Below are 25,714 nucleotides of genomic sequence, written 5' to 3'. Positions count from 1 at the left end.
GTCAGAGTGGAGCTCAGGAGCCCAGTGCTGGCTCCCGGGCCCTCCCTCTGGCCCTGCTGCCCCAGCCCCTGGACCCCTGCGGGACCAGGCTCCCAGGCTCAGGCAGCTTTCCTTCTGGCTCCCCCTTCTCCTGCCCACAGGTCAGCATCACGGTGATCGAGGCCCGGCAGCTGGTGGGCTTGAACATGGACCCCGTGGTGTGCGTGGAGGTAGGCGACGACAAGAAATACACCTCCATGAAGGAATCCACTAACTGCCCCTATTACAACGAGGTCAGTGGCCCTGTGGGGAAAGGGGCCTCCTTAAATGTGGCAGGAGGGTGGGCCCCAGTAGAAACAGGAGTGGCTGGGAGTCTAGGAGCACACAGGGCTACCAGCAGGGGTGACCTGTCCTGTTACAGCCCCCAGCACGCTGACACACAGAGCCACATCCTCTGAACCCCCAAGTCTAGAGCCCAGGCTGGCACAGGTCTTTGATGTGTACACGACCTGGGTGCTCCCGTGCAGCCCCCAACAGTGCCTGTGAAAGAATCGCCCACCCCATCCCCAAGAGGCCTGGTCCCCACTGTTTTCCAGGCCTGAGCCCAGGGACAGGGCTGCCTGATTCCAACCCATGGAGGCATTGGCCCCATTAATAAGCACTTTCTACTTGCCAGGCACACTCCTAAATGCTTCTGAGCTGGACCATCCCAAGTTACCACTATCATTTCCCTTTGTCACCAGGGGACAGTGAGACTTCTGAAGGCAGACCTTGTCCAACCTCACAGTGCCAGCATCGAGTTCTGGGTGCTTGCCCTTGGCACGCTAGTGGGGTTCTGCCTTCTTGGGTCGGCTCCTTCATGGTCGCCTGGACCTCTGCAGGCTTCCCTCCAGACCACTGGCCTTGACTTTGGGGTGTAAGAGAGAAAGCACCCAGTACCCACTCCTATTCTTTCTGGCTATTTGAGGCCACATCAAGGGTGAGGGACCTCAGGGGCCATCTGCTTCAATCTCCCCATCTTACAGAGGAGGATACTGAGGCCTCCATATGGAAGGGCCTTGCCCACAATCTCAGATAGTGTTGCTGTTGGAGCAGAGGCCAGACTGCCCACCCAGCTTCCAGCCCAGGACTCTGGCCACCATCACAAATGTGGCACCTTCGTTCCTGGGCTCCTAATGGGACATCATCATAATCAGCTCTACGGAGGGATGTGAGAAAAACACTCACTCATCCAAACCCAAAGAACGGACTTAGAGGCACAAAGAACAGCAAAAGTGAGACTTTTAATGGTCGCCTTGCAAGATCAAGTGTCTGGTGGGCAGGTACACCCAGGGCCACTACAGCAGCTCATTTACCTCTGAGCATGCAAGTCCCTCCCCTGGTTTCTCATTGGTTGAGTACAACGGGGTTACAATCTTCCCTGATGTCTCCTAAGTTTCATTATCCCCCTTATAAGGTTATACCCTGGTCCCTTTCCCCGCTTAAGTTTCAATTGCCCAATAACGAAACTTTCTTCCCTTGTATGGGCCGACCCCTCCTCTACATTCTGTTTGCTTATCATGACCTTCTAGGTCCATGGGCCGTGCGGTTTCTTACATCCACAGGCTGGCTGTCAGTGCTTAGACTTCTCATGCCTTGAAAATGAACCATTAATCTGTTTTCTCACAGGGATGCCCAGACCTTTCCCCGGAAGCCACTGGCCCAGTCCCTGCCATCCCTTTCCTGGAGGGTCCCCCAGTCTGCTTCTCCTGGTGGCTCCAGGCAGTAAGGGGTGCCAGGCTGGCCAAGTAAGGCAGACGAGTCCCGTCCCCTGAGGTGGGTGAGGGCTGAGGTGCCCCTCGTAGCATGGGGGAGAGCATTTCTCAGGCAGCTCTGGGAGTCGGGCTGTGCTCCTGCAGGAAGAAAACCCAGGCCCATCTCTGCCCTTCAGCCCGGGCCTGGCTGAACTCTCCTCTGTGATCACAAATCAACTCTGCTCTCCAAGCTGCTTTCCCACAGGCCCCCAGAGCTGGACAACCTGCTCAGGCTTCCTCAGCCCCAAGGACATTCAGGATTGACATCTCTGGCCTTACGTTAGGACACATCCTGGCTGGACAAGCCTCCGCCTAGATAGGCATCTATGTTTCCATGACAGGCATGGAGACAGGTCCCCGTGGTTACTTGATAGCAATGAAGCCACGTTTGCTAACTTGAGGAATCTCCCTCCACCAGACCCCCACACCTTGGGTTTTATTCAAATTACTTCCTCTTCCCCAAGGGCACAGAGCTGCTCTCCCCACTCTGTGGCTCCCCCAGAAAACTCCTACTCACCCGGCAGGGCCCAGCTCAAATGTTCTTGCTACTGAGCAGCCTTGCCTACTCTGTCTGGGTCAGAGGTCAGCACCCCGCTTTCTCCGCAGCAATAATATCCCAGAATTGAGGTTGGTCCTTGGTGTCTCTGTCCTCCTGGTGGGCTGGAGGCTCCCAGTCTCCTGCATCGCTGTATCTGTTCAGAGCCAGGCGTGTACTTGGAGGGGTTCAGTAGCTCTCACCCAAAGGAAGACACAACATCCACTAAACATCTGCCGCGCGCCGGACAGTGGCACGCAGGGCAACAAGGGAGCTGCCGAGATGGAGGAGGCACAGTGTCTGCCCCGCACAGGGCCCCTCCTCGTTTCAGCCTAGGATCCTTCTAAATTTCCTGTTTGTATCCTCTAAGACTATTCATTCCGCGCACCTTCGGACGATCTGAAATGTGTTTCTGATCATATTTTTGTTCTTTTTCACAAACCCAGGTAGCTCTGATTTCGTTTCTGTTTCCTCTCAACTAGGGTTTCTCAAACTCAGCACTATGGATATCGCAGACTGGATAATTTCTTTGTGCTGGGATTGTCCTGTGCCATGTAGGGTGCAGGCAGCATTCCTGGCTTCTACCCAGGAGATGCCAGAAGCAACCCCCCTTAGTTGCAGCAACCAAGACTGTTTCCAGACATTGCCAAATGTCCCCTGGGGGTTAAAATTGAGACCGTGACTCTAAACTATCTCGCTGTGATTCCTTCCAGGCTCGTCTCTTGCCTCTTCTTCTCTTCCTATGCTACATTCCTTTTCAATGAGGGGCATCCTCCTCATTGTGGGTATGTATTCTTTCTAGCTAATTTTCTGAGCTGGCAGGAACCTTCCTTTAACTCCATTAAAATAACAGAGGGAAGTGGGAACAATCAACATGACTTAGCAGATCTCTAAGTTGCTACGAAAGGAAAATATGCTCAGGAAGTAACAGGAATTTGATTGCAGACAGCTCAGAGAGTTCAGGATTCTGGTCCTACGTCAGCTAGCTTGCTCCTCTGGGGCTCGTACAGCTCTGGGTGTCGGGCCTGATGGCACTGCCTGGCCCTGAGCCTGCCTGTGTGCGGGGAAGCTCACAACCTTTGCCCTTCCAGAACAAGTCGGCCATTCACAGACCAGACTAAGACTCCTTTCCTGTGTGTGCACCTGGACCCGCCCTGGGCATCTTGGGAGTGCTGCCATCCTTCCTGCTGCCTAAAATCTACCTCTGGATCCTTCTCTTTCTACAGCCCAAAGAACCTGGCATTGCACAGCCCAACTAGCTCTTTGTTTTTCTACCAGCCCCTTCTCCCTTGCCTGTAAAGGTGTTCTACTCCAGCATATGCTAAGTACAACCATGAAGACCCACGTGTGCTCAAGGATAGGAACTAGGAATCTGTCCTCTCTCCCTGGGCCTTTCCTCATTCCCACACGCCTCTCCAGTGACCACCTTTTTCCCTCCTCCCTCCACAGTCAGACCATGTGGGTTGTCTTCACTTCCTCCCCCCAGTCACACCTCAGTCTCTGCAGGGTTTCTGCCTCTAGGTGTCATTGACACTGCTCTCCTCAAGGTTGCCAAGGACCTTGCTGCTCCTGAGTATAATACCCATGTCATCCTCCTCTCCCTTGATCACCCAGTTGCTTTCATCCCGCTGCCTGCTGCTCCTCTTGGGGGCCCTTCATGCCACCCTCCTGCTTCCTCTCCATCCATCTCCTCCAGCTCCATCTCCCCATCCTGCCTTCTTGGCTGAAAGGCTGTGGTTTCTTGGAGCCCTGTCCTGGGCCTGCTTCCCCTCCCATGCTCTCCCTAGGTATCTCCTCCATCCTCAAGGTGTCAGTGACCATCTGTGTGCTGACAATTCCCACATCCATATCCCCACCTACCTCCCCAGAGCTTCAGAACCCTGGCCAGCACCCGCCGGGCCTGTTAGCGTCATGCACAGCCGTTGCTGTTTACAGTGTGCTTGCCATGGGTGCACACCTGGGTTAAATGCTTGACCAGGTTGTCTCATTGCAACTTCACAACCACACCTTGAAGCCACCCATGTGAATGGCACCCCTGGAGCAGTTCAACACAACAGCCTGGATCGTATCTCCACATTCATACGACAATAGGTCAACTGAGGCTCAGGGAAGAAAGTGACCGACCCAGCAGTAACAGCCAGATGGGGCTGGCTCTGTAGCTGGCTTTACTCTCAGGGCTCAAGGGCCAGCCCCAGCAGCCAGGAGCACATTCTCTTCAGACATTTACCCCAGGCACCTTGGAAACATTTCTCCCTTCTCCCCCACCACAGTTCACCAAGGCAGCAGCCCCTCTACTCACTGTCCACACCCTCATCCTCAGCACTTGTACACCCAGGCCAGGGGAAGAGGTGGGGATTGCACATGCGCATGGCAGTCCACAGCACCAAAGGACAGGGCACACCCATGGCATCTCACATCTACTGCCAACTAAGTGCTTTGGCACACCATGGTTCATCTGCTCTGACACTTGCATTATTTTACAGTTCAGCATCTCTGAGGTTGGGATGCGTCTCCTAGGCAGCCTTGTGGCTTAACGGCAATGTCCATGTGGCCTATTAAACCGTAGTAGATCTTACATCCAGTAGCCACTTCAGATTTGGTAAAATTTATGTTACCGTGTCTCATCAGAGCCTCATAAGACTCTGAGGTGGGTGTCATTATCCCCATTTCACAGCTCAAGAAAATGAGGCTCAGAGAATGTGTTGCTTAAGGCCACACAGCTAGAAGGTGCAGAAGTGGGACGAGGACCCAGGTGTCCTGGCCCTGTGCTCTTCTGAGCACAGTACAAGGGAGTAGGCTGTTCCACCTGCTGTTCCCACTTCCTTCCCCACCCAACACTACCCAGCACCAGCCCCACCTAGGGGATGGGGCTCTGTTTCCTACCACCCACCACCAGGGTCAGTCAGAATCAGATGAGTTGTGCCTGCTGCTCCTCTGAACTTTGGGGCTCAGGGAAAATGGCCTGGGTACAGACATGTACTGCCAGGAGGGAGGGGCCCAGCACTGCCTGGGCTGTCGGGGCTGCCTGCGGTGACAGCAGGCCTGGGTCCTTCCCTCTCCAGTACTTCGTCTTCGACTTTCACGTCTCTCCTGATGTCATGTTCGACAAGATCATCAAGCTCTCGGTGAGTGGGGAGCAGCCCCTGGCAGGCAGGGCCACTCCCTTAAACTGCACCTTTGTGCAGACTGGAGAGGGGGCCCCCTCTGGCTAGACCTATCATAAAGAGGCAGCGCTGTGCCTAGACACATGGCTGGGCAAATGGGGCACAGACTGGATTCTGGCCCTTGCCTGCCCCTTTCATTGGGTGCCTCTGAATAGTGGATTCGCCCATACACAGCGGCTAGCAAGAAACTGGTGTGGGCGGGAGGAGCTGATGCTGAGCCTCAGCGAGCCACCCAGTCTGCCAAATGCCCTCCTGCTTCACTGCAAAGCTTGTGTCCCACTGCTGCCCCATGGAAACCTCATCCTTGCCGGGGCTGACAGGTGGCTGTGGTTCTGCCTGAAAGGTAATTCACTCCAAGAACCTGCTACGCAGTGGCACCCTGGTGGGCTCCTTCAAAATGGACGTGGGGACTGTGTACTCCCAGCCAGGTGAGTACCTGCGCACGGCCAGCCAGCCAAGATGTGCATGGCTCAGGAAGCATGATGCACAGGGCCCTTCCCACTGTGGCGGTTCCTGAGCGCAGCCTGGCAAGGACTACAGTCTGGCGACTGTTAGTACACACAGCCATCTGGCCTGCGGAGAAGTGGCGCGCACAGTCTGTACACAAATGCAGTGAGCAACTGTGCACCCAGTCTGGTGGGTTCTCACTCATAATCAGGTCAGTAACTCTGCACAGAACCTGGAAGGAGCTCCAGCGCACACTCAGGAGCACATGGTAGCTGGCGCATCACTGGCCATATGCGGGCTGACAAGTGCTGGTAGAGGATGCAGTGAGGGAGACCCGTCACAGCCTGCAGAAGGGCTATGCCCAGACTCTGCCTCCTGGGCTGGCACCCACTGAGCAGAAAGGAACCCCCTTTCACCCCTCCTGAGTAGTATTCACTTTCCTTGCTAAATGTCCCCAATTCATCTAACCATGCACACTTCTATCCATCTACCCCTGTATCCATCCATCCACTCACCCATCCACAAATGCATCCACCCACCCATGTACCCATCCACCCACCCACCCACCCATATATCCATTGGTCCACCCACCTATCCACAAATCCATGCACTCACCCATATATCCATCCATCCACTCACCCATCCACAAATCCATCCACCCATTCGCCCATCCCCAGATCCATCCACCTACCCACCCATCCACAGGTCCACCCACCCACACATCTATCCATCCATCCATCCCCCCACCCACCCATCCATATGTCTACCCACTCACCTGTCCACATATTAATGGCTCCTTCTATCCAATAATCCAGCCTCCATCTGTCCATCTATCTCTCAGCCAGCCAAGCAGCTCACCACCCATCCCTCTGCACTCATTTAGCTATCTTTCCATCTCCCCATCCAACACACATCTGCTCTGGCGAGACCCTGAAGCTCCTGGAATATCTGGGACACAGCCCCTCCTCTGAGGCCTGCCAGCCTGGCTGAGGTTCTCCGGTGACTCCTTATACACGTGCCTTCCTGTCCTCTCGTGATACTTGTCCCTCTCTTCAGACTCTACTGTGGCATTATCTTTCCTGAGACACAGGTGGCCTGGCTATCCCCAGAGAGGCTGACTTCTGCACACAGCCCCTAACACCTCCAGGAGCCACCAGGGCCACAGGCTTGCAGGATGCAAGCCTGGGCTGCAGTAGAAGGTGGAAGAGGAGGGAGTGAAGGAGGGAGGTGCTGAGCCCTCGAGAGTTCAGTGCCCACAGAACACCCTAGGAAGTAGATTCTGAGGGCACCATGATGGGCTTCCCTCTGCTTGCCCACGAGGCTTAAAGTAAACCTGAAGGGGCAAATCCTCCCTAAAGAGCCTCCTTCCCTGACATCTGTCTTTCCCTCCACATGGTCCTAGGCTATGAGACACTGGGATGAGACCGCCAGTCCCAGTCCGTAGGACTCTCAGTCTAAAATCAGAGACAAACAATACACAGATCAGAACAGTGCACAGTGAGATGGGAGATGTGCACGGAGGGCCCAGAGAACACCAAAGAGCCCAGGATCAACTCTTCTGTGGAAGTCAAGGAGGGCTGCATGGAGGAGGAGAAACTTGAGCAAAATGAGTAGAAGTTTACCAATTGAATAGGGAGAGGGAGAGGTGGAGGTGGGGAAAGCAGGGATGAGGGTGTTCCAAGCTCAAAGAGCAGCAGACGAAAAGGTGTGGAGGTATAAAAAGGCAAATAAAACTTCCACACGAGTTCAGTGAGGAGGAACGTGGAGCTGGGTGGGCTCAGCAGAGTGAGCCAGGGAGCACTGTATCAGGAGCCCACAGGCCATGCTTTTTGTCTTCATCCCAAGGCACTGGGATGCCCCAGAGGGGTTGAAGACGGGGAGCAGGAGTGAGAGCCTCCACCTGGGAAGGGCCTGTGCGACTGGGGCAGGTCGCAGAAGAGGTCATAGGCAGAAAGAACGCAATTAGGAGGAGGCTGTCCCTCCCAAGTCACACCACTCATGGGATTTATGTCCATGAGTGAGTCATGTACCCACACCCACTGCCCTGGCTCCAGAGGACCTCAGACTGTCACCCCCTGGGCTAGGGACAGGCAGAGCTGTGGCCCCAGGTCCCAGAACTCTAGGGGTCAAGACAGCATTTGGCTCTGCCACCCCTCGGCCTGCCCTGAGCACTGGGAGACACCCTGGGTGGGGGCGTCTGGTGCAGTGCCCACCCCTCACCACTGCAGAGCACCAGTTCCATCATAAGTGGGCCATCCTGTCTGACCCTGACGACATCTCCTCGGGGCTGAAGGGCTACGTGAAGTGTGACGTCGCCGTGGTGGGCAAAGGGGACAACATCAAGACGCCCCATAAGGCCAATGAGACCGACGAAGATGACATTGAGGGGTGAGGCCCAGCTACCCCAGCCCCCGGAGCCTGAGCCAGCCCTTCCTTCCCCCAGGGGGCTTCCAGTGAGGGTTTGCTCAGAGCACCTGCCACCTGTCTCCTCACCCCACTCTCGCCCACTCTCCCAAGCAGCCCCGAGCAGGGGAAGGGGGGTGACAGAGGATCCTGAAAATAACAGTCCTTTGACATCCTTTCTGCCAGTAAGAAACAGGGTAGAAAGTGTCTACTGGCAGACCAGAGTCCAGCGGCTGCTGGGTCCTTGGTATAGCGCAGGCTAGCGCTGGGAGAGCCAATGTTTCTTTTGGTGCGCCAGTTCCAGGCAGCTGTTGAGAAAGATTCTGTGACTTTGTCTGGAGTCAGTGGGTAAAAGTGCTGGGATCGATGAATCCTGTCTTTCGTAAGCTGGGGGAGGGACAGTGGCTGCTATGAACTTTTTGTCTGTGAAACAAAGGATACAACACAAAACTATAGAACACCGATGATAATACTAAGATCATATCCCAATGTATAATCTATAAACCACTCATAAACTTTAGCGTGCTTGAACCGATCACATTCTCAGAAAGTGGGTATTATGATGGCCACCTCAGCAGCGAGGAAACTGCAGCTCAGTGAGATGGGAAGATCTGCCCAGAATCCCACAAGGGGCAGGTGCCATGAAGGCACGTGTCTAATCCTAGCTTAGCAAAGCAAACCCCAGCCGTCTCTTAGAGACCATGCCAGGACCCAGGGGTGTGTAGATGCCAGGACAGGGGTTGGGGGTCCGCCCCGGCCACCCTGGCCCTGGCTTGTATGTGCTGGTAGGAACTTGTTGCTCCCTGAGGGGGTGCCCCCAGAACGCCAGTGGGCCCGGTTCTACGTGAAAATTTACCGAGCAGAGGGGCTGCCCCGTATGAACACAAGCCTCATGGCCAACGTAAAGAAGGCGTTCATTGGTGAAAACAAGGACCTCGTGGACCCTTACGTGCAAGTCTTCTTTGCCGGCCAGAAGGTACTGGGGTAGGAGGTACGGGAGGCTGGGGCTGGGTGACAGGCGTCACAAGTGCAAGCCGATGGGCGTGGGACCTGGAGGGCAGCTGGGCGGGTAAGACAAGGCTAGGAATTATGTAGGCCGGGGACAGACTCAGAGAATCCTCCCTGCCTCCTGGGGTCGATGGTAAGCTGCGCAGCCGGCATGAGAGGGAGGAGAGGCTGGGGGTGTGGGAAGAGTGGAGGGGAGAAATCCACACACAGGCATGTACGCGCACATGCACCCACTCACACACGCATGCACCTACTCATGTGCGCACTCACACACCCACTCACACACACACGCATGCACCTACTCATGTGCGCACTCACACCCACTCACACACACACCCACTCACACACGCATGCACCCACTCAGGCACAGACACACACCCACTCACACACGAACACACCCACTCACACACGCATGCACCTACTCATGTGCGCACTCACACCCACTCACACACACACCCACTCACACATGCATGCACCCACTCAGGCACAGACACACACCCACTCACACACGAACACACCCACTCACACACGCATGCACCTACTCATGTGCGCACTCACACCCACTCACACACACACCCACTCACACACGCATGCACCCACTCAGGCACAGACACACACCCACTCACACACGAACACACCCACTCACACACGCATGCACCTACTCATGCGCACACTCACCCACTCACACACACACACGCGCATGCACCCACTCAGGCACGGACTCACACACACCCACTCACACACGAACACACTCACACACGCATGCACCTACTCATGCGCACACTCACACACCCACTCACACACACCCACACCCACACACACGCATGCACCTACTCGTGTGCGTACTCACACACCCACTCACACACACACACCCACTCACGCACGCACCACTCACGCACACACTCAAATACACCCACTCTCACACACGCCCCTACACACACCCACTCACACACACCCTCACACGCGCACCCAATCACACATGCACATATACATCCACACACGCACACATGCACCCACTCACATATGCACACACATCCACTCACACACGCATACACACGCCCTCACCCTCGCTCCCCCTTCTACCAGGGTAAGACTTCCGTGCAGAAGAGCAGCTATGAGCCCCTGTGGAATGAGCAGGTCGTCTTTACAGACCTCTTCCCCCCACTCTGCAAACGCATGAAGGTGCAGATCCGAGACTCGGACAAGGTCAACGACGTGGCCATCGGCACCCACTTCATTGACCTGAGAAAGATTTCTAATGATGGAGATAAAGGTCAGCAGCGGAGACTGGGTGCGCTATGGGGAGGGAGTGGGCTGAAGGGAAGAAGTAAGTGAGACCCCTCTCTTCACACCACCACCATCAACTCCGGACCCCGGCCTCACGGGTGCTCCCAGGTCTGCTCAGAGCTGGCCTGAGCCCAGCTGACAATTTGACAGTTAGTAGCTGTGTGACCTGTTTTCCCATTTCTAAAGTAAAAATAACGATTATATGATCTAATGATAATAGTCTGAATATGCATTTTATTGCAGTGTATATACTGCATTTGTATATCATTACAGTGTGTGTATATATATAGGACCTAATAATGGCAGTAGTGCCTATCTGCAGACTCATGGGGACTGACCGCCTGCTGGGAACCCTGCACTGTGCTGGGTTCCAAGGACATAGAGTGAGATAAGAATCTGTTCCCACATCCAAGTGTTCGCTGTGTATTAAGGAGATACATATGCTACCAAATGGTCAAAACATAAGGCAGGAGATGCAAAGGCCACATGTCATCTGATCCATGGATGTGAAACATCCAGCAAGTCCGTAGAGACAGAAAGGAGATTGCCAGCTTCAGGGCGCTAAAGGGAGGGGAACCGGGACTCCCTGTGAAATAGGTGCAGAGTTTCTTTTGAGGGGGTGGAACTGCTCTGGAATTAGATGATGGTTTTACAACATAGTGAATATACTAAAAACCACTGAACGATGCACTTTAAAATGGTGAATTTTATGTCATGTGAAGTATATCTAAATTTTTTAAAAGCTCTAAGTGTGTTTTTAAAAAGCAGAATAAAAAGCAAACGAACCAAAAACCTTGGATCATGCGGCCCCTGTCAGAGGGACGTGTGCCTAAGAATTGGGAGGGCTTCGTGAGGAGGCAGCATTTCACAGGCAGAGCTGGAGCGGGAGGGCCTCCAGCGAGGGGGGCAGGGTCTGCACCAGTCGGGTGACCACGGTGGGACAGATCGACAAACATGGCTCAGGGCCCACGGCCATGCTGGGGACTTGGAAGGACGGGCTCTGTCCTGCAAGTAGACTGTTGGCAGCTCCTGCTCCAAGTTCCAGGAAGCAGGGAGCTAGGCTTTGCCTCCCCACCATATCCAGCTCGGTCCCCCGCAGGGAAGAAGTAGACCCAAGAGTGTGCTCCCCCCAGCGCAGCCTGAGAAAGCTGCCCCACCCCTGCCACACACACGTGATGTCCTCAGCTCAGCACCCAGGAACTGGAGGCCAGGGAACCCCCAAAGAAGTCCCTCTTCCCCAGGGAGCCGCAGATGTGACGCAGGTCCCTCGTTTCTCTCCCCAATGCCACAGGCTTCCTGCCCACGCTGGGCCCCGCCTGGGTGAACATGTACGGCTCCACACGTAACTACACGCTGCTGGACGAGCACCAGGACCTGAATGAGGGTCTCGGGGAGGGCGTGTCCTTCCGGGCCCGGCTCCTGCTGGGCCTGGCCGTGGAGATCCTGGACACCTCCAACCCTGAGCTCACCAGCTCCACAGAGGTGCAGGTGGAGCAGGCCACGCCCGTCTCAGAGGTGAGACCCCAGGCGCCGTGCGGTCCCCCGGGGCCCCCAGCTCAGCCCCTTTCTCCCCAAGGCACCTGGGTGCCAGGCTTTGCCTGTTGCTGCCCTGTCTACCTGAGAGGTCAGACCTCAGGATTCGGCTCCTCCCCAGGAAGCAGAGGCCCCCACTCAGCCCCCAACAGGACTCTGCCCTCGTCTGCTGCCTGCCTGGGCTCTTGTCTCATGACGGCCGCCAGGTCTCACGAAGGTGCCTCCCCTCGACCCCTCTTCCCAGCCACGCTGTCCCTGTGGTGTCTGGAGCCAGCCCTGCTTCCACGGATATCCAGGCTTGGGGGCCGTTGGGGTCTGGGCTGCCTGGCCCCAAAGCCGGGTGGGATGTCCCCACCATCTGCCCCCAGGGCCTGTCTGTGAGATGGAAAGAGGCCAGGCCCCGGCCTGCCATCCCTACTCAAGCTCAGGAACGGTTTGAACTACCTCCCCACAGAGCTGTGCAGGGAAAATGGAAGAATTCTTTCTCTTTGGAGCCTTCCTGGAGGCCTCGATGATTGACCGGAGAAATGGAGACAAACCCATCACCTTTGAGGTCACCATAGGTGAGTGCTGGGCCCACGGGGCTTCAGGCCTCAGCTGCAGGTGGTGAGTGTGAGGCTCTGCACCCCAGCCCCGAGGAGAGGGCACGTTGACCGCTTTCCCCTGAGTAGCCTCAGGCACGCAGGAAACAGCTTTGTGTGTGCATGGGGGTGGAGCAGGCCCCACAGAGGGGCCGGCCCTCAGCTCCACCTACGGGGTGAGGCTGTGTGTGGGGCCTGGGGCAGAAGGCAGGGAGAACCCTCCCGGGGCTGGAGAGGGGAGAGTGGGAACTCAGGCCGCGGGCACACAGGACTCCCCCACCTCTTAGCGGAGTGGGGACATGGGCACCTCTCTCTGGCTAGTGTTGTGTCACATCTGAGCCCCCTTCCCTGACTCACCCTCTCCCCTTTCCCAAACCCAAGGCAGCGCCGGATTGGACAGTGGGCAGGGGGGCCTGGTGGGGAACGCACTCGAGGCCTTCTGGGCCCATTCTGCCTCCAGGCAACTACGGGAACGAGGTCGATGGCCTGGCCCGACCCCAGCGGCCTCGGCCCCGGAAGGAGCCCGGGGATGAGGAGGAAGTAGACCTGATTCAGAACTCCAGTGACGACGAGGCCAGCGATGGCGGGGACCTGGCCTCAGTCTCCTCCACCCCACCCATGCGGCCCCAGGTCACCGACAGGTGGGCCCAGCCCCCCATCCTCTTTGGCCTGCCCTCCCGCCTCCCTGGGCCCCCAAGACCTCACCTCCCGCCTCTGCCCACCCCAGGAACTACTTCCATCTGCCCTACCTGGAGCGGAAGCCCTGCATCTACATCAAGAGCTGGTGGCCGGACCAGCGCCGCCGCCTCTACAACGCCAACATCATGGACCACATCGCTGACAAGCTGGTCAGGGCCAGGCGGGGGCCAGCAGCGGTGGGGCCTGGGGGAGAGGGTCCCGCCTGCAACACACAAAGCTGGTCTGCCCAGGGGGCTGCAGGAATGGCCCCAGCAGGACCTCTGTTCCCATCCTCAGCCCCAGGTCCCAGGGCACAGACGCGAGCAGGAGCCACCTCTAGTTACTGCAGCCTCCGAGGAACCTGGGGGCAGGAGTGTCGGGTTCCCTGATTTTTCCAGAAATCTTAAAAGCAACACTAGGGAGCCAGGCATGTGGCTCACACCTGTAATCCCAACACTTTGGGAGGCCACGGCGGGTAGATCACCTGAGGTCAGGAGTTTGAGCCAGCCTGACCAACATGGTGCAATGCCATCTCTATTAAAATTCAAAAATTAGCGGGATGTGCGGTTCGTGCCTGTAATCCCAGCTACTCAGGGGGTTGAAGCAGGAGGATTGCTTACCTACGAGGCGGTTCTTGCAGTGAGCAGAGATCATGCCACTGCACTCCAGCCTGTGCAACCGAGCAAAACTTCATCTAAAAAAAATAAAAATAAAGTAAGGCTAGAGAAGGGAAGAAAATGGGGAGAAGGGAGAAGCGAGCAGTGTCTGAAGCTCGGGAGCTGCCCCCTCCTCCTTCTCCCCATCCTGGGTGGGCAGGGACCAGCAGATAATCCCACCCTTCCCTGAGCTATTGCTGTACCCTGAAGCTCAACCAGCTCATATTTTATAAAAATGAATGAAAACCTCCAAAAAAGTTCAAGGCTAATATGAGGTTTGCTCCCAGCCCCCTGCCAACATCGTCCCTGTCGCCCTTGTCTTGCGACTATAACCACAATTAAAGCCCATAGCCTTTCCAGTGTGACCTGGGCCTGCAGTTATCTGCAAGGCTTCCCCCTAAGGAGCTGGGGTACTAGCTGACCTGTGTCTCCTGTGGGGCCTGGGTGTTCCCAGTGATCTCAGAGCCAGAGCCACTCCCTCCTCCCGCAGGCATCTGTTCCCATCCCCTTCCACAGACCCCAGCATTCTGGAGTGAAGTCAGGATCCTGGCGCATCCAGTCTGGGGTTTCCCTCTGTCTCTGGCTTCCCCTGAGCCCCCTCCCTATCCCTGAGTTCTGCTCAGGCCCTGTGAGCCCACCAGAGCCACAGACTCAGCCCAGAAGTGGCTTCTTCCTTCAGGAACCGAAGAACCCATGAACACCAAGGTCTCCAGGTTCTGAGAACAGAACCTGGGAAATTGACGACTTCCTCATGACCACCGATACTCAGGATGGCCCTAGCGAGAGCTCCCAGATCATGAGGTCCCTCACTCGCCTGATCAACGGGGTGGAGACATTTGGGGAGGCTGTGGCCTGGTGTCACCGGCCCTCCTGGTTCACAGGAAGAAGGCCTGAACGACGTGCAGGAGATGATCAAAACAGAGAAGTCCTACCCTGAGCGTCGCCTGCGGGGTGTCCTGGAGGAGCTGAGCTGTGGCTGCTGGTGAGACGGGAGGGGCAACAGGTGGGGACGTGGACAAGGTGGAACTGGACAAAGGGGACCCTGCCAGGGCTGGGCAGATGAGGAAGGATCTACAGCGCCCCTGCTGGTCAGGCTCTCTAAACGCAGCTCCCCCACCCCTAGCCGCTTCCTCTCCCTTGCTGAGAAGGACCATGGCCACTCATCCCGCACCAGGCTGGACCGGGAGCGCCTCAAGTCCTGCCTGAGGGAGCTGGTGAGCACGAAGCTGGGCCGCAGGGGCCGGAGGGAGGGCCTGGCTGTGAGAAGTTGTCACAGCTGACTGTCATGGCCTGAGCTGTCACCCCCTCCCGCACAGGAAAGCATGGGGCAGCAGGCCAGGACCCTGCGGGCCCAGGTGAAGCGGCACACGGTACGGGACAAGCTGAGGCTGTGCCAGAACTTCCTGCAGAAGCTGCGCTTCCTGTCGGACGAGGTGTGGCCCAAGTGGAGGGGCTTCGCCTCATGCAGGGCTGGCTCTCTGGGGTCCCTCAGGCTCAGGGGGCTCAGTCGAGAGGCTGGACCCCCTTACCCGCTGCCCCCGGCCACCCCCCAGCCCCAGCACAGCATTCCCGACGTCTTCATCTGGATGATGAGCAACAACAAGCGCGTGGCCTATGCCCGCGTGCCCTCCAAGGACCTGCTCTTCTCCATCGTGGAGGAGGAGACCGGCAAGGACTGCGCCAAGGTCAAGACGCTCTTCCTCAAGGTGCCCGAGGGGGCAGGAGGGATAGGAGCCTGGATCCTTTCCAGGGAGCAGCAGCCCTTACCTGGGGCTGGAGGGCCTGAATGACAGGGTGGGGCCTTCAAGCCACAGGTGCTTAGAGAAGAGCCAAGAATGGGAAGGGGGTGGGGGAAGGGTGGGAAAGGGAGTGGGACGGCCCCCTGCCCATCCCCCTGTCTCCACCCCAGCCCAGCCCAGCGAGATGGCTTTGAAGGGGCAGGGCAGCTCTGACCCGGGCCTCTGCTGGCCCCTGTCCCTGCCCCACCCCGGGGGCCCTGACAGCTTTCAGGCTCCTGCTGACCCCATGCCCGCCCCCAGTTGCCGGGGAAGCGGGGCTTCGGCTCGGCGGGCTGGACAGTGCAGGCCAAGCTGGAGCTCTACATGTGGCTGGGCCTCAGCAAACAGCGCAAGGACTTCCTGTGTGGCCTGCCCTGCGGCTTCGAGGAGGTCAAGGCAGTCCAGGGCCTGGGCCTGCACACCTTCCCACCCGTCAGCCTGGTCTATGCCAGTGAGTGAGGACCCCTCACTCGAAAGCTCACCTGGGAGGGGTCGGAGGGGCTGCCCATCCCGGAGCCTCAGGCTTTCCTTCCCCGCAGAGAAGCAGGTGTTCCAGCTCCGAGCCCACATGTACCAGGCCCGCAGCCTCTTCGCCGCCGACAGCAGCGGACTCTCCGACCCCTTCGCCCGTGTCTTCTTCATCAACCAGAGTCAGTGCACAGAGGTGAGGGCCTGCGGGAGGCTGTGGCTCTGGCTCTGAGAGCAGCAGGAAGCGTGTGAGCCTGTGGGGCCTGAGACAGCTCAGCCAGTGCTCTGGCTTCTCAGGGGAAGCCCTGCAGATAACTGCAGACCCGGGTCACGACAGGGAGGAATTGGCGGGGGGCTTGGGCAAACCTCCTATTAGCCTTGATTTTAAGATTTCTGGAAGAATCAAGAAACCTGTCACTCCTGCCCCCAGGTTCCTTGGAAGCTGAGTGAGTAGGGGCAGTTTCTGTTCGTGCATCTGCCCGCCCTCTGTCACTTGTCACCTGTCTCCCCATCCCCTGCTGCAGGTGCTGAATGAGACCCTGTGTCCCACTTGGGACCAGATGCTGGTGTTCGACAACCTGGAGCTCTACGGAGAAGCTCAGGAGCTGAGGGACGACCCGCCCATCATTGTCATTGAAATCTACGACCAGGATACCATGGTGCGGATGGGCTCCGATGCCAGGGACCCCAGCAGCACCACACCTGGCCCTGGTTCCCTGCACTCCACCTGCACTGAGGCTATGCCAGCCACCTCTGCCACCCACCCGCAGTCCTGCAGCTGGGAAGCTGGGCTGCCGCCCAGTCCGTCCAGATGCCTCCTTGCCACTTGTGGAAGCCCGATCCCTCCCCTGGCCAGGACATCCTCACCTCCTGTCACCCACAGACTGAGCCCTGGAGATGTGCTGGCCAGCCCTGCTGTCCCTAGCCTCCCCACCCCAGGGTTCCCCTACCCCTGCCCACACCTACCACAACCAGGAACAGCCTTGCTACCTTCCCCTCCGTGGAGGTTCCAGAGTAGAGAGTAAGGGATTGGGGTGATCCCCGAGAGTTAGCGAGCCACCTTCCCCCGCACCACCTCAGCTGCTGAGGTACCCAGACTAGACTAGAGGTAGGAGGACTGCATGTCCAGCCCTGAGCCTGGCATTTACCATTCATTGACTGCTTGGCTTGGAACAAGTCTTTGGCGGGCCCCATGACTTGGTTTCCCCATGTGTAAAATGGGGGGGATCACACCTGTCCCTTACAACAACTCACGGGGCTGTGGTAAGGACTAAACGAGATCACAGGTGTGGACAGCAAGCCCCAAGAGGCATCCGGGTTGTTTATTGTGTCAGGGCAAAGCTGACTTCATGGGCCGGACCTTCGCCAAGCCCCTGGTGAAGATGGCAGATGAGGAGTACTGCCCACCCCGCTTCCCGCCCCAGCTTGAATACTACCAGATCTACCGCGGCAACGCCACAGCAGGAGACCTGCTGGCAGCCTTCGAGCTGCTGCAGGTGGGACTGCAGGGAGGTGGGGCTGGGGGCTAGGGCTGGGAGCTGAGGCCTGGGGGCCTCTCTCCTTCCCATCCTGACCAAAGCTGGGGATTTGTGGTTCTTAGGGGGCCTTCCCTGTCTCCCCAGATCTCATGGCAAACAGCTCATGGGGAGAGAGACCCTGCCCCTGGGCTCCCCAGTGTATGACCTGTGACCCCCATTCCCCAGATCGGGCCAGCAGGAAAGGCTGACCTGCCCCCCATCAATGGCCCGGTGGACGTGGACCGAGGTCCCATCATGCCTGTGCCTGTGGGCATCCGGCCCGTGCTCAGCAAGTACCGAGTGGAGGTGCGAGGGCCCCGTGTGGCCCTTCCCTTTCGGATGAGGAGACTGAGGGCCCAGGAGGGGAAGTGACTTGTCATCCCCCTCCCACCACCATCACCAGGAGCCAGCAGCAGCCCCAGGCCTTTGCCCAGTCCAGGGCCTGCCCCTGTCTGCACCAAGTCACACTGCCGTGTCCCAGGACCGTGCCCAGCCCTACTGTCTGCACGCCTGACTCTGCACCCCTTCTCCTGGCAGCCTCACCCTCATCCCTGGAGGACGCCTGCCTCCTCCTCTGCTCTCCTGGCCTTGCTCTCACTGTCTGAAATCTGGGGCGGACTTCTGCCCATCCCACTGCCCAATTCCTTCTCGGATGGTCCAGCGCCCTCACGGCGGCTCCCTTGACCAAGGGGCTCTCTTCTCCTCACCACCCTCTCCCAGGTACTGTTCTGGGGCCTACGGGACCTGAAGCGGGTGAACCTGGCGCAGGTGGACCGGCCACGGGTGGACATCGAGTGTGCAGGGAAAGGGGTGCAGTCGTCCCTGATCCACAATTATAAGAAGAATCCCAACTTCAACACCCTCGTCAAGTGGTTTGAAGTGGTGAGTGCAGGCCCTGGTGGAGGCTGTCCTGTGGCCAGTGTGGCTCCACTCAGCCAGCGGCTTCCTCTGCCCCTTCTCGGAGGCTCAGGCTCCTGTCGCCAACACCCCAGGACCTCCCAGAGAACGAGCTGCTGCACCCGCCCTTGAACATCCGTGTGGTGGACTGCCGGGCCTTTGGCCGATACACACTGGTGGGCTCCCATGCTGTCAGCTCCCTGCGACGCTTCATCTACCGGCCCCCAGACCGCTCGGCCCCCAGCTGGAACACCACGGGTATGGCCACACCCACCCTGCCACCAAGCCTGGCTGCTCACCACCAGGGCAGGGCTCCAGGTCTCAGTCCAGTCCAAACGACAGCTAGAGTTTGCTCCTTGGGGCCAACGGGGTGGGCAGGGAAGAAGGTCCACCCTGGTGGGCTAAGAAGGCTGCCCAGGGTGACCCCAGCTCTACAGCCAGAGAGGGCAGAGCTGGAGACAGTCTGGGAGGACCTGAGGGCAGAAAGCCCCCTGCGTGGGCTGCTGGAGAAGACTGGGGCCTCCCCGGCACTGCCTCCCTCCCGCCGGCCTCCGCAGCTCCCCCTTCTCTCGGGCTCTCTTCCTCCCTCCCCACGCCCATCTTTCCTCCCTTGACTGCCCCGTCCACTCTCCCTCAGAAAGCTCCGGAATCAGCTTTAGTTCTCTGCGCCTTCCTGCCCCCCAATCTCACTGTTCCTCTTGCTCCTTCCTCTGTCTGCCTGTCCGTCCACCTGTCTGTCTGTCCAGTCAGGCTTCTCCGGCGCTGCCGTGTGCTGTGCCATGGGGGCCCCTCCTCTCACTCCACAGGGGAGGTCGTGGTGAACATGGAGCCAGAGGTACCCATCAAGAAACTGGAGACCATGGTGAAGCTGGACGCGGTAAGGCGGATGGGGTCGGCCCCGCACTGGCTGGGAATGTATGACTTCGTGTCACACATCCTGCGAACCAGACTATCTGCCCTGAGAGAGAACAACACTAAGAACCTCCTTTGGCATGTGACTGTCGGGGGCTGACCTTGATTGTGTGTGCAAACGGCTCCCTCTTAACACTGTCCTGGAATGCACATGCCTGTGTGGTGTGTAAATGTACATGTGTGGTGTGTGCGTGTGGTGCATGCGCGTATGCACATGCATACATGTGAGTGGTGTGCAAATGTGCATGTGTGTGGTGTATGTGCATATGCACGTGTGCATGTATGGTGTGTAAATGTGTGTATGTGGTGTGTAAGTGTGTGTGCATGTGGTGTGCAAATGTGCATGTGTGGTGTATGTGCATATGCACATGTGTGCATGTATGGTGTGTAAATGTATGTGGTGTGTAAATGTGTGTGGTGTGTACATGTGCACGTGTGTTGTATATGTATATGTGCACATGTGCATGCGTGGTGTGTAAATGTACGTGTGTGCGTGTGTGATGTGTGAATGTGCATGTGTGTGATGTATGTGCATATGCACGTGTGCATGTATGGTGTGTAAATGTGTGTATGTGGTGTGTAAATGTGCGTGTGTGTGCATGTGGTGTGCAAATGTGCATGTGTGGTGCATGCATATGCACATGTGTGCAGGTATGGTGTGTAAATGTGTATGTGGTGTGTAAATGTGTGTGGTGTGTACATGTGCACGTGTGTGTCATATGTGAATATGTGCACATGTGCGTGTGTGGTGTGTAAATGTACGTGTGTGTGTATGTGGTGTGTGAATGTGCATGTGTGTGTGTGGTGCAAATGTGCATGTGTGTGGTATATGTGCATATGTGCGTGTGTGCGTGTGTGGTGTGTAAATGCATGTGTGTACATACATGTGTGTGAATGTACATGTGTGTGCTTGTGGTGTGTGAATGTGTATGTGTGCGTGTATGTGGTGTATGTGCCTATGCGCGTGTGTGTTTGTGTGTGGTATGTGTGTATAAGAGACAGAGCAAGCCATCACCATTTAAGATAATCACCTGCCATAATTTTTACTCCAACAAATGACACCATAGGTAATGATTCCTTGAGATCACCAGTGTCCTTTCCAAAGAGTACCTGTTTTTCATCCCAGCCATTCACAAATGACACTTCCCTGGCCTGGGTAGGGGGAGGATTTCCAGGTAGAAGCTTCCTATTCCCCCTGGCTTTGGGACTAGGACCGTTCATCTGCCAGAGAGAGATCTGCCACCTGGGGGTTGCATGTGGCAGTGGCCTCAAGCTGCAGGCCCTACAGGGAAGGCAGAATGCCAGCCAGCCTGGAACAAGCTCCCCCTCCCCCAACCCATTCCTTTGGCCACCCGAAGAAACATCCTCACACAGACCCTTAGCAGACTCACCAGAGTGCGCTTATTAATGCAGAGTTGGCCTGGTGGGCACAGGGGCTGCCAGTAATTTCCATCTCAGCTCCTCCACGCACCCTGTGCTGGGATGCTGCCTGCCACTCAGGCCCCAGTGGCTAATTCTGTCCCTGTTTCCTCGGTTCCTCTGCAGACTTCTGATGCCGTTGTCAAGGTGGATGTGGTGAGTATGGGGACCATGCAGGGGCTCTGGGGTGAGAGGGCCCTATGTTGGCAACGGTGTCAGGTCACAGGGCCCAGCATCAGGGACACAGCCAGCCCAGCCCCTGCACGCTTGGGCCACCACATCTCCCCCAAGATGCAGTGGACAAGAGCTGGGTGGGTGCAGGACTCTGAGTGCCAGTCCTGCCTGGGCCAGTGGCTCACACTGGGCAGGTCATGACCCTCTGCGAGTCATGGCACCCCCTCCATAAAACAAGGCCCTGCGCTTTGGACATGGGTGGCTCTCCAGAGCCTCACGGAGCCCAAGGCTTCCTGCGAGCAGATGGCAGAATGGGTGTAGGTGCTCAGGATTGTCCAGGCAGCAGGGGCCCATGTAGGACTCTGGACCTGGCCAACCTACAGGCTGAGGAGGAGAAGGAGAAGGAGAAGAAGAAGAAGAAGGGCACCGCGGAGGAGCCTGATGAGGAGGAGCCAGACGAGAGCATGCTGGACTGGTGGTCCAAGTACTTCGCCTCCATTGACACCATGAAGGAGGTGAGACCTCGGGCAGGGGGAGGGAAGGCGATCCCTCCACACTCGGTCCTTCCTGTTCAGCATTTTTTTTTTTTTTTTTTTTTTTTTGAGATGGAGTTTCGCTCTTGTTACCCAGGCTGGAGTGCAATGGCACGATCTCGGCTCACCGCAACCTCCGCCTCCTGGGTTCAGGCAATTCTCCTGTCTCAGCCTCCTGAGTAGCTGGGATTACAGGCACGCGCCACCATGCCCAGCTAAATTTTTGTATTTTTAGTAGAGACGGGGTTTCACCATGTTGACCAGGATGGTCTCGATCTCTCAACCTCGTGATCCACCCGCCTCGGCCTCCCAAAGTGCTGGGATTACAGGCTTGAGCCACCGCGCCCGGCCTCCCTGTTCAGCTTCTTTCCCATGGCCCCCAGAGCTGGGTCCCACCTCCATTCATGTGAGCTTAGGATGGCCTTGTCTCACATCCTGGAAATCCTGCTCAGAACTCACCTTCCCAGATGGTGATCCGGTCTACCTTACCGGCTTGGTTTCCTTTTGTGCTCATTGATTCATTCCACAAATGCATCTTGGGTATATGCAATGAGCCAGGCTCCATACAAGGTGCTAGGGGAGCCAAAAGATAGCATACCTGCCCTGAGGGGCTCCCCGTTGCCTGGGCGAAATGGACATGTAAACAGACGCTTAGAGGATCAGGTGATAACAAAGGCAAATCATGGTCTGGGGGAATCAGGGAAGGCATCCCACAGGAGATGAACTTTGTGAAAAAGGAGAAACATGTTCTCAGAGGCCATAAGGGAACAACTGCTTATCAATAGTTCTCACAACTCTTCTCCATACTGTTTTATTTATGCATCTTGGTCATCAGCACGTGAATGATTCTTCCCCTATATGTGGGTTCCATCTGTTTAGCCAGACTGCAAGTTCCAGAAAGTGCATTTCTCCTCTCTGTTGTTCGTGTCCTCTCCACACTGCCCACCTAGCTCAGGGCGCTCTGACTGGCCACCTGGCCAGGAGGGACATTTGCCTGCAGTTGTGTTTCCTCAGTGGGGCCAGAGCTGACCCAGTCACACTCTCTCCCAGGCCCTTTCTGTGATCCAAGCTGGGTGTGACATTTACCATCCGTATTAGTTAGAGCACACATTAAGCTGCTGTATCAAGTTAGAGTGACGTGAACAAGACAATAGTTTCTCACTTAACATCTCAGAGAGTGGGGGTTAGGCTGGTACGGTGGCTCAGTGGTGTCAAGAACTAAGATCCTGACCTCTTGTTTCTCACGTCTGTAGGGTTAGAGGTGACTCAACATCATGTTCGAGTTCAAGTGCACAGCCAGGGTTAAAGAGGAGAGGAGGCATACGCCTTTCTTTTTCAGGGCCCAACCCGGAAGTTGCGTATATCACTTCCACTCACGTTGACCAGAATCTAGTCCCTTAGCTACACTTATCTGCAAAAGAGGCTGGGAAATGTAATCTTTAACAAGGTGGCTGTGTGCCCAGCAAAATTTCTAAAAATAGGAGAACAGATCATTGGAGACTATGAGTAGTCTCTTCTCCCATCATCGGATTGGCCAGGCTGGAGCCGGAAGAGGCTACCTGTTGTCTTGTCTCTACTCTTGCAATTTTTACAGACTGCCACCAGGTGGCGGTGGCGACTTAGTTGAAACCTGGTTTCTAGTTTCCAGTAAGAGGGGATGTGCTGAGTCAAAGAAAGTATTGCACATTTTCTTACTGTTACACTTTTCTATATTAAAACAATTTATTAATACCTCTAAAAGCAACATTAAGATACACTATTTTTTAATGATACACAGTGTAAAGATGCATAAACCCCCAAGTACCATTAGTCACATGGTACACATTATAAACTTCTTTTTACACTTAAGCAGAGCACATAGTGGCTCTGAAATGCAGTCGGGAAGATGTTCTACTTCTAGCACATTAAGACTGGTCTGGGCCCACAATCTGGGGTCAACAGACTCCTCCCCAGGAAACCCACCTTCTCTCCTTCTCATCTCATTTTTTGGCAGCAACTTCGACAACAAGAGCCCTCTGGAATTGACTTGGAGGAGAAGGATGAGGTGGACAGTACTGAGGGTAAGCCCTGGAACCTGGATTCTGCCTCCTTCTCCCCGCCCCTGGGTGGCCGGCTCTCCCGCCCACCCACCACCTGCCTCTCTTTCCCCTGCCTCCAGCCCTCCCGTTCCTAGCAGCGAAAACAGCATCAGTCATCCGTGGGCAGTGGGCAGACTAAGGCCCTTGTCTATGGTGCTTTTACTCCGACCAGTTCAGCACCCACCGTGATAGACAGACATTTAGAGCCACGGAACGTCAGAGCTGGAAGGGACCTCAGAGCTCATTCCATCCAGCATTTTCCAGACTCCTTTCCATGAAGACAATTGATTGGTGTTCTAGAAGGAAATGGGTTTTGGTCAAATTAGTTTAGGAAAAGCTGATTGAAACAGCCTACTTTCATGCAGGACTTTGCAGAGCCTTTACTTTGCAAATGTTATTATACATCTCTAAAAGGAAGACATAGTATAAAGTATTTCTCCAGCTTATTAGACCACACACAGTACCCTTTCTTCTAAAGCAAGCCAGCAGCATCTGCACCCGGTGCTCCACTGAATGCAGTTTGGGAAATGCTAATACAGAGCGTTATTACTAGGGACGAGAAGAGGGGAGCTAGTGAGGAAAGTAAATGGGCAGGAACAGGCCTCCATCCCCAGACCTGTGCTCCTTCTTGTCCCTCTCTGCCAAAGAGCATGATGATGGCCTTCGGACACCTTCCCGAGCATGAGCTTCCTGGGGGCCCCCAGCACCTGCATGAGGCGGGCGTGCCAGGGAGTACTGTCTGCATTTGACAGTACGTGGACATCAGAGAGTTAAATTAGTAAAGCAAATTAGTGTCAGAGCTGGGTCTGAATCCAGGCCTTCCTGCTCTGCTCATTTCTGCTCCACCTCCGTTTCTGCTTCTGGCCAGGCCTGAAGGGGCCAGTGAAGGGCAAGGAGAGGGCAAGGGCCGCCAAAGACGAGAAGAAGAAGAAAACCCAGAGCTCTGGCTCTGGCCAGGGGTCCGAGGCCCCTGAGAAGAAGAAACCCAAGATTGATGAGCTTAAGGTGAGAGCCTGGAAGCAGAGCCTTCCGGGGAGTTCCGGGGCGAGGTGGCGGGCGGGGGAGGGGTGATCCCGCAGATGGGGCGGGACGAAAGCCAGAGACCAGGCAGCGCCCCCTAATGGCATGGTCTGGTTCAGGTGTATCCCAAAGAGCTGGAGTCTGAGTTTGATAACTTTGAGGACTGGCTGCACACTTTCAACCTGCTGCGGGGCAAGACCGGGGATGACGAGGATGGCTCTACCGAGGAGGAGCGCATTGTGGGCCGCTTCAAGGTCAGGCGAGGAGCACAGGCCCAGCCCCTGAGCACCCCCCGGCCCCCGCCCCAACACAGGTTCTCCCGCTCACGTCCCACCACTGCCCTGGCCACTCCCTCCACGAAAGTCCAGAGCCCTGGAATTTCCCATGACTCAGCTCCTAAAGGGTGAAGGCCCTGCCACATCGGGGTCCAGCCCTCCCAGTGCTGTTAGCTATTTTGCCTGCTACCCCTGCCAGGCAAACCTACACCCTGACCCACATTTGCCTTGCCCAGGGCTCCCTTTGCGTGTACAAAGTGCCACTCCCAGAGGACGTGTCCCGGGAAGCCGGCTATGACCCCACCTACGGCATGTTCCAGGGCATCCCGAGCAATGACCCCATCAGTGTGCTGGTCCGAGTTTATGTGGTCCGGGTGAGATTCCCGTCACTTCCCCTGCTTGTGCATCTCCCCATCCTCCTGTCCGGGAGGGACTGAAGAAGCTGCATACTGGCCGGGCATGGTGGCTCACGCCTATAATCCCAGCACTTTGGGAGGCTGAGGCGGGCAGATCACCTGAGGTCAGGAGTTTGAGACCAGCCTGGCCAACGTGGAGAAACCCCATCTCTTCTAAAAATAC

The 25,714-nt window shown here is 56.5% G+C and overlaps 1 protein-coding gene across 1 annotated transcript in view; it reads left to right on the top strand.

The window, feature by feature from the left end:
• The window catches only part of OTOF (otoferlin), a 99,623-nt gene that overhangs the window by 64,920 nt on the left and 8,989 nt on the right, over nucleotides 1–25,714 (top strand). The window contains exons 9-36 of the mRNA XM_039478534.2: nucleotides 141–272; nucleotides 5,370–5,432; nucleotides 5,815–5,899; nucleotides 8,147–8,306; nucleotides 9,111–9,297; nucleotides 10,416–10,602; nucleotides 11,908–12,131; nucleotides 12,604–12,712; nucleotides 13,191–13,371; nucleotides 13,458–13,578; nucleotides 14,946–15,046; nucleotides 15,188–15,278; nucleotides 15,381–15,497; nucleotides 15,618–15,770; nucleotides 16,104–16,293; nucleotides 16,382–16,506; nucleotides 16,835–16,969; nucleotides 17,645–17,806; nucleotides 18,014–18,133; nucleotides 18,548–18,709; nucleotides 18,820–18,982; nucleotides 19,471–19,601; nucleotides 21,182–21,211; nucleotides 21,613–21,744; nucleotides 23,756–23,822; nucleotides 24,709–24,845; nucleotides 24,980–25,114; nucleotides 25,372–25,509. Of these exons, the coding sequence (XP_039334468.2) occupies nucleotides 141–272; nucleotides 5,370–5,432; nucleotides 5,815–5,899; nucleotides 8,147–8,306; nucleotides 9,111–9,297; nucleotides 10,416–10,602; nucleotides 11,908–12,131; nucleotides 12,604–12,712; nucleotides 13,191–13,371; nucleotides 13,458–13,578; nucleotides 14,946–15,046; nucleotides 15,188–15,278; nucleotides 15,381–15,497; nucleotides 15,618–15,770; nucleotides 16,104–16,293; nucleotides 16,382–16,506; nucleotides 16,835–16,969; nucleotides 17,645–17,806; nucleotides 18,014–18,133; nucleotides 18,548–18,709; nucleotides 18,820–18,982; nucleotides 19,471–19,601; nucleotides 21,182–21,211; nucleotides 21,613–21,744; nucleotides 23,756–23,822; nucleotides 24,709–24,845; nucleotides 24,980–25,114; nucleotides 25,372–25,509 (3,738 nt within the window). The remainder of the gene's footprint in view (nucleotides 1–140; nucleotides 273–5,369; nucleotides 5,433–5,814; nucleotides 5,900–8,146; nucleotides 8,307–9,110; nucleotides 9,298–10,415; nucleotides 10,603–11,907; nucleotides 12,132–12,603; nucleotides 12,713–13,190; nucleotides 13,372–13,457; nucleotides 13,579–14,945; nucleotides 15,047–15,187; nucleotides 15,279–15,380; nucleotides 15,498–15,617; nucleotides 15,771–16,103; nucleotides 16,294–16,381; nucleotides 16,507–16,834; nucleotides 16,970–17,644; nucleotides 17,807–18,013; nucleotides 18,134–18,547; nucleotides 18,710–18,819; nucleotides 18,983–19,470; nucleotides 19,602–21,181; nucleotides 21,212–21,612; nucleotides 21,745–23,755; nucleotides 23,823–24,708; nucleotides 24,846–24,979; nucleotides 25,115–25,371; nucleotides 25,510–25,714) is intronic.

Source organism: Saimiri boliviensis, chromosome 1, assembly GCF_048565385.1.
Source record: "Saimiri boliviensis isolate mSaiBol1 chromosome 1, mSaiBol1.pri, whole genome shotgun sequence".
Classification (NCBI taxonomy): Eukaryota; Metazoa; Chordata; class Mammalia; order Primates; family Cebidae; genus Saimiri; species Saimiri boliviensis.
Note: the sequence above shows the minus strand (reverse complement) of the source record. Positions and strands in the feature narration are given on the sequence as shown.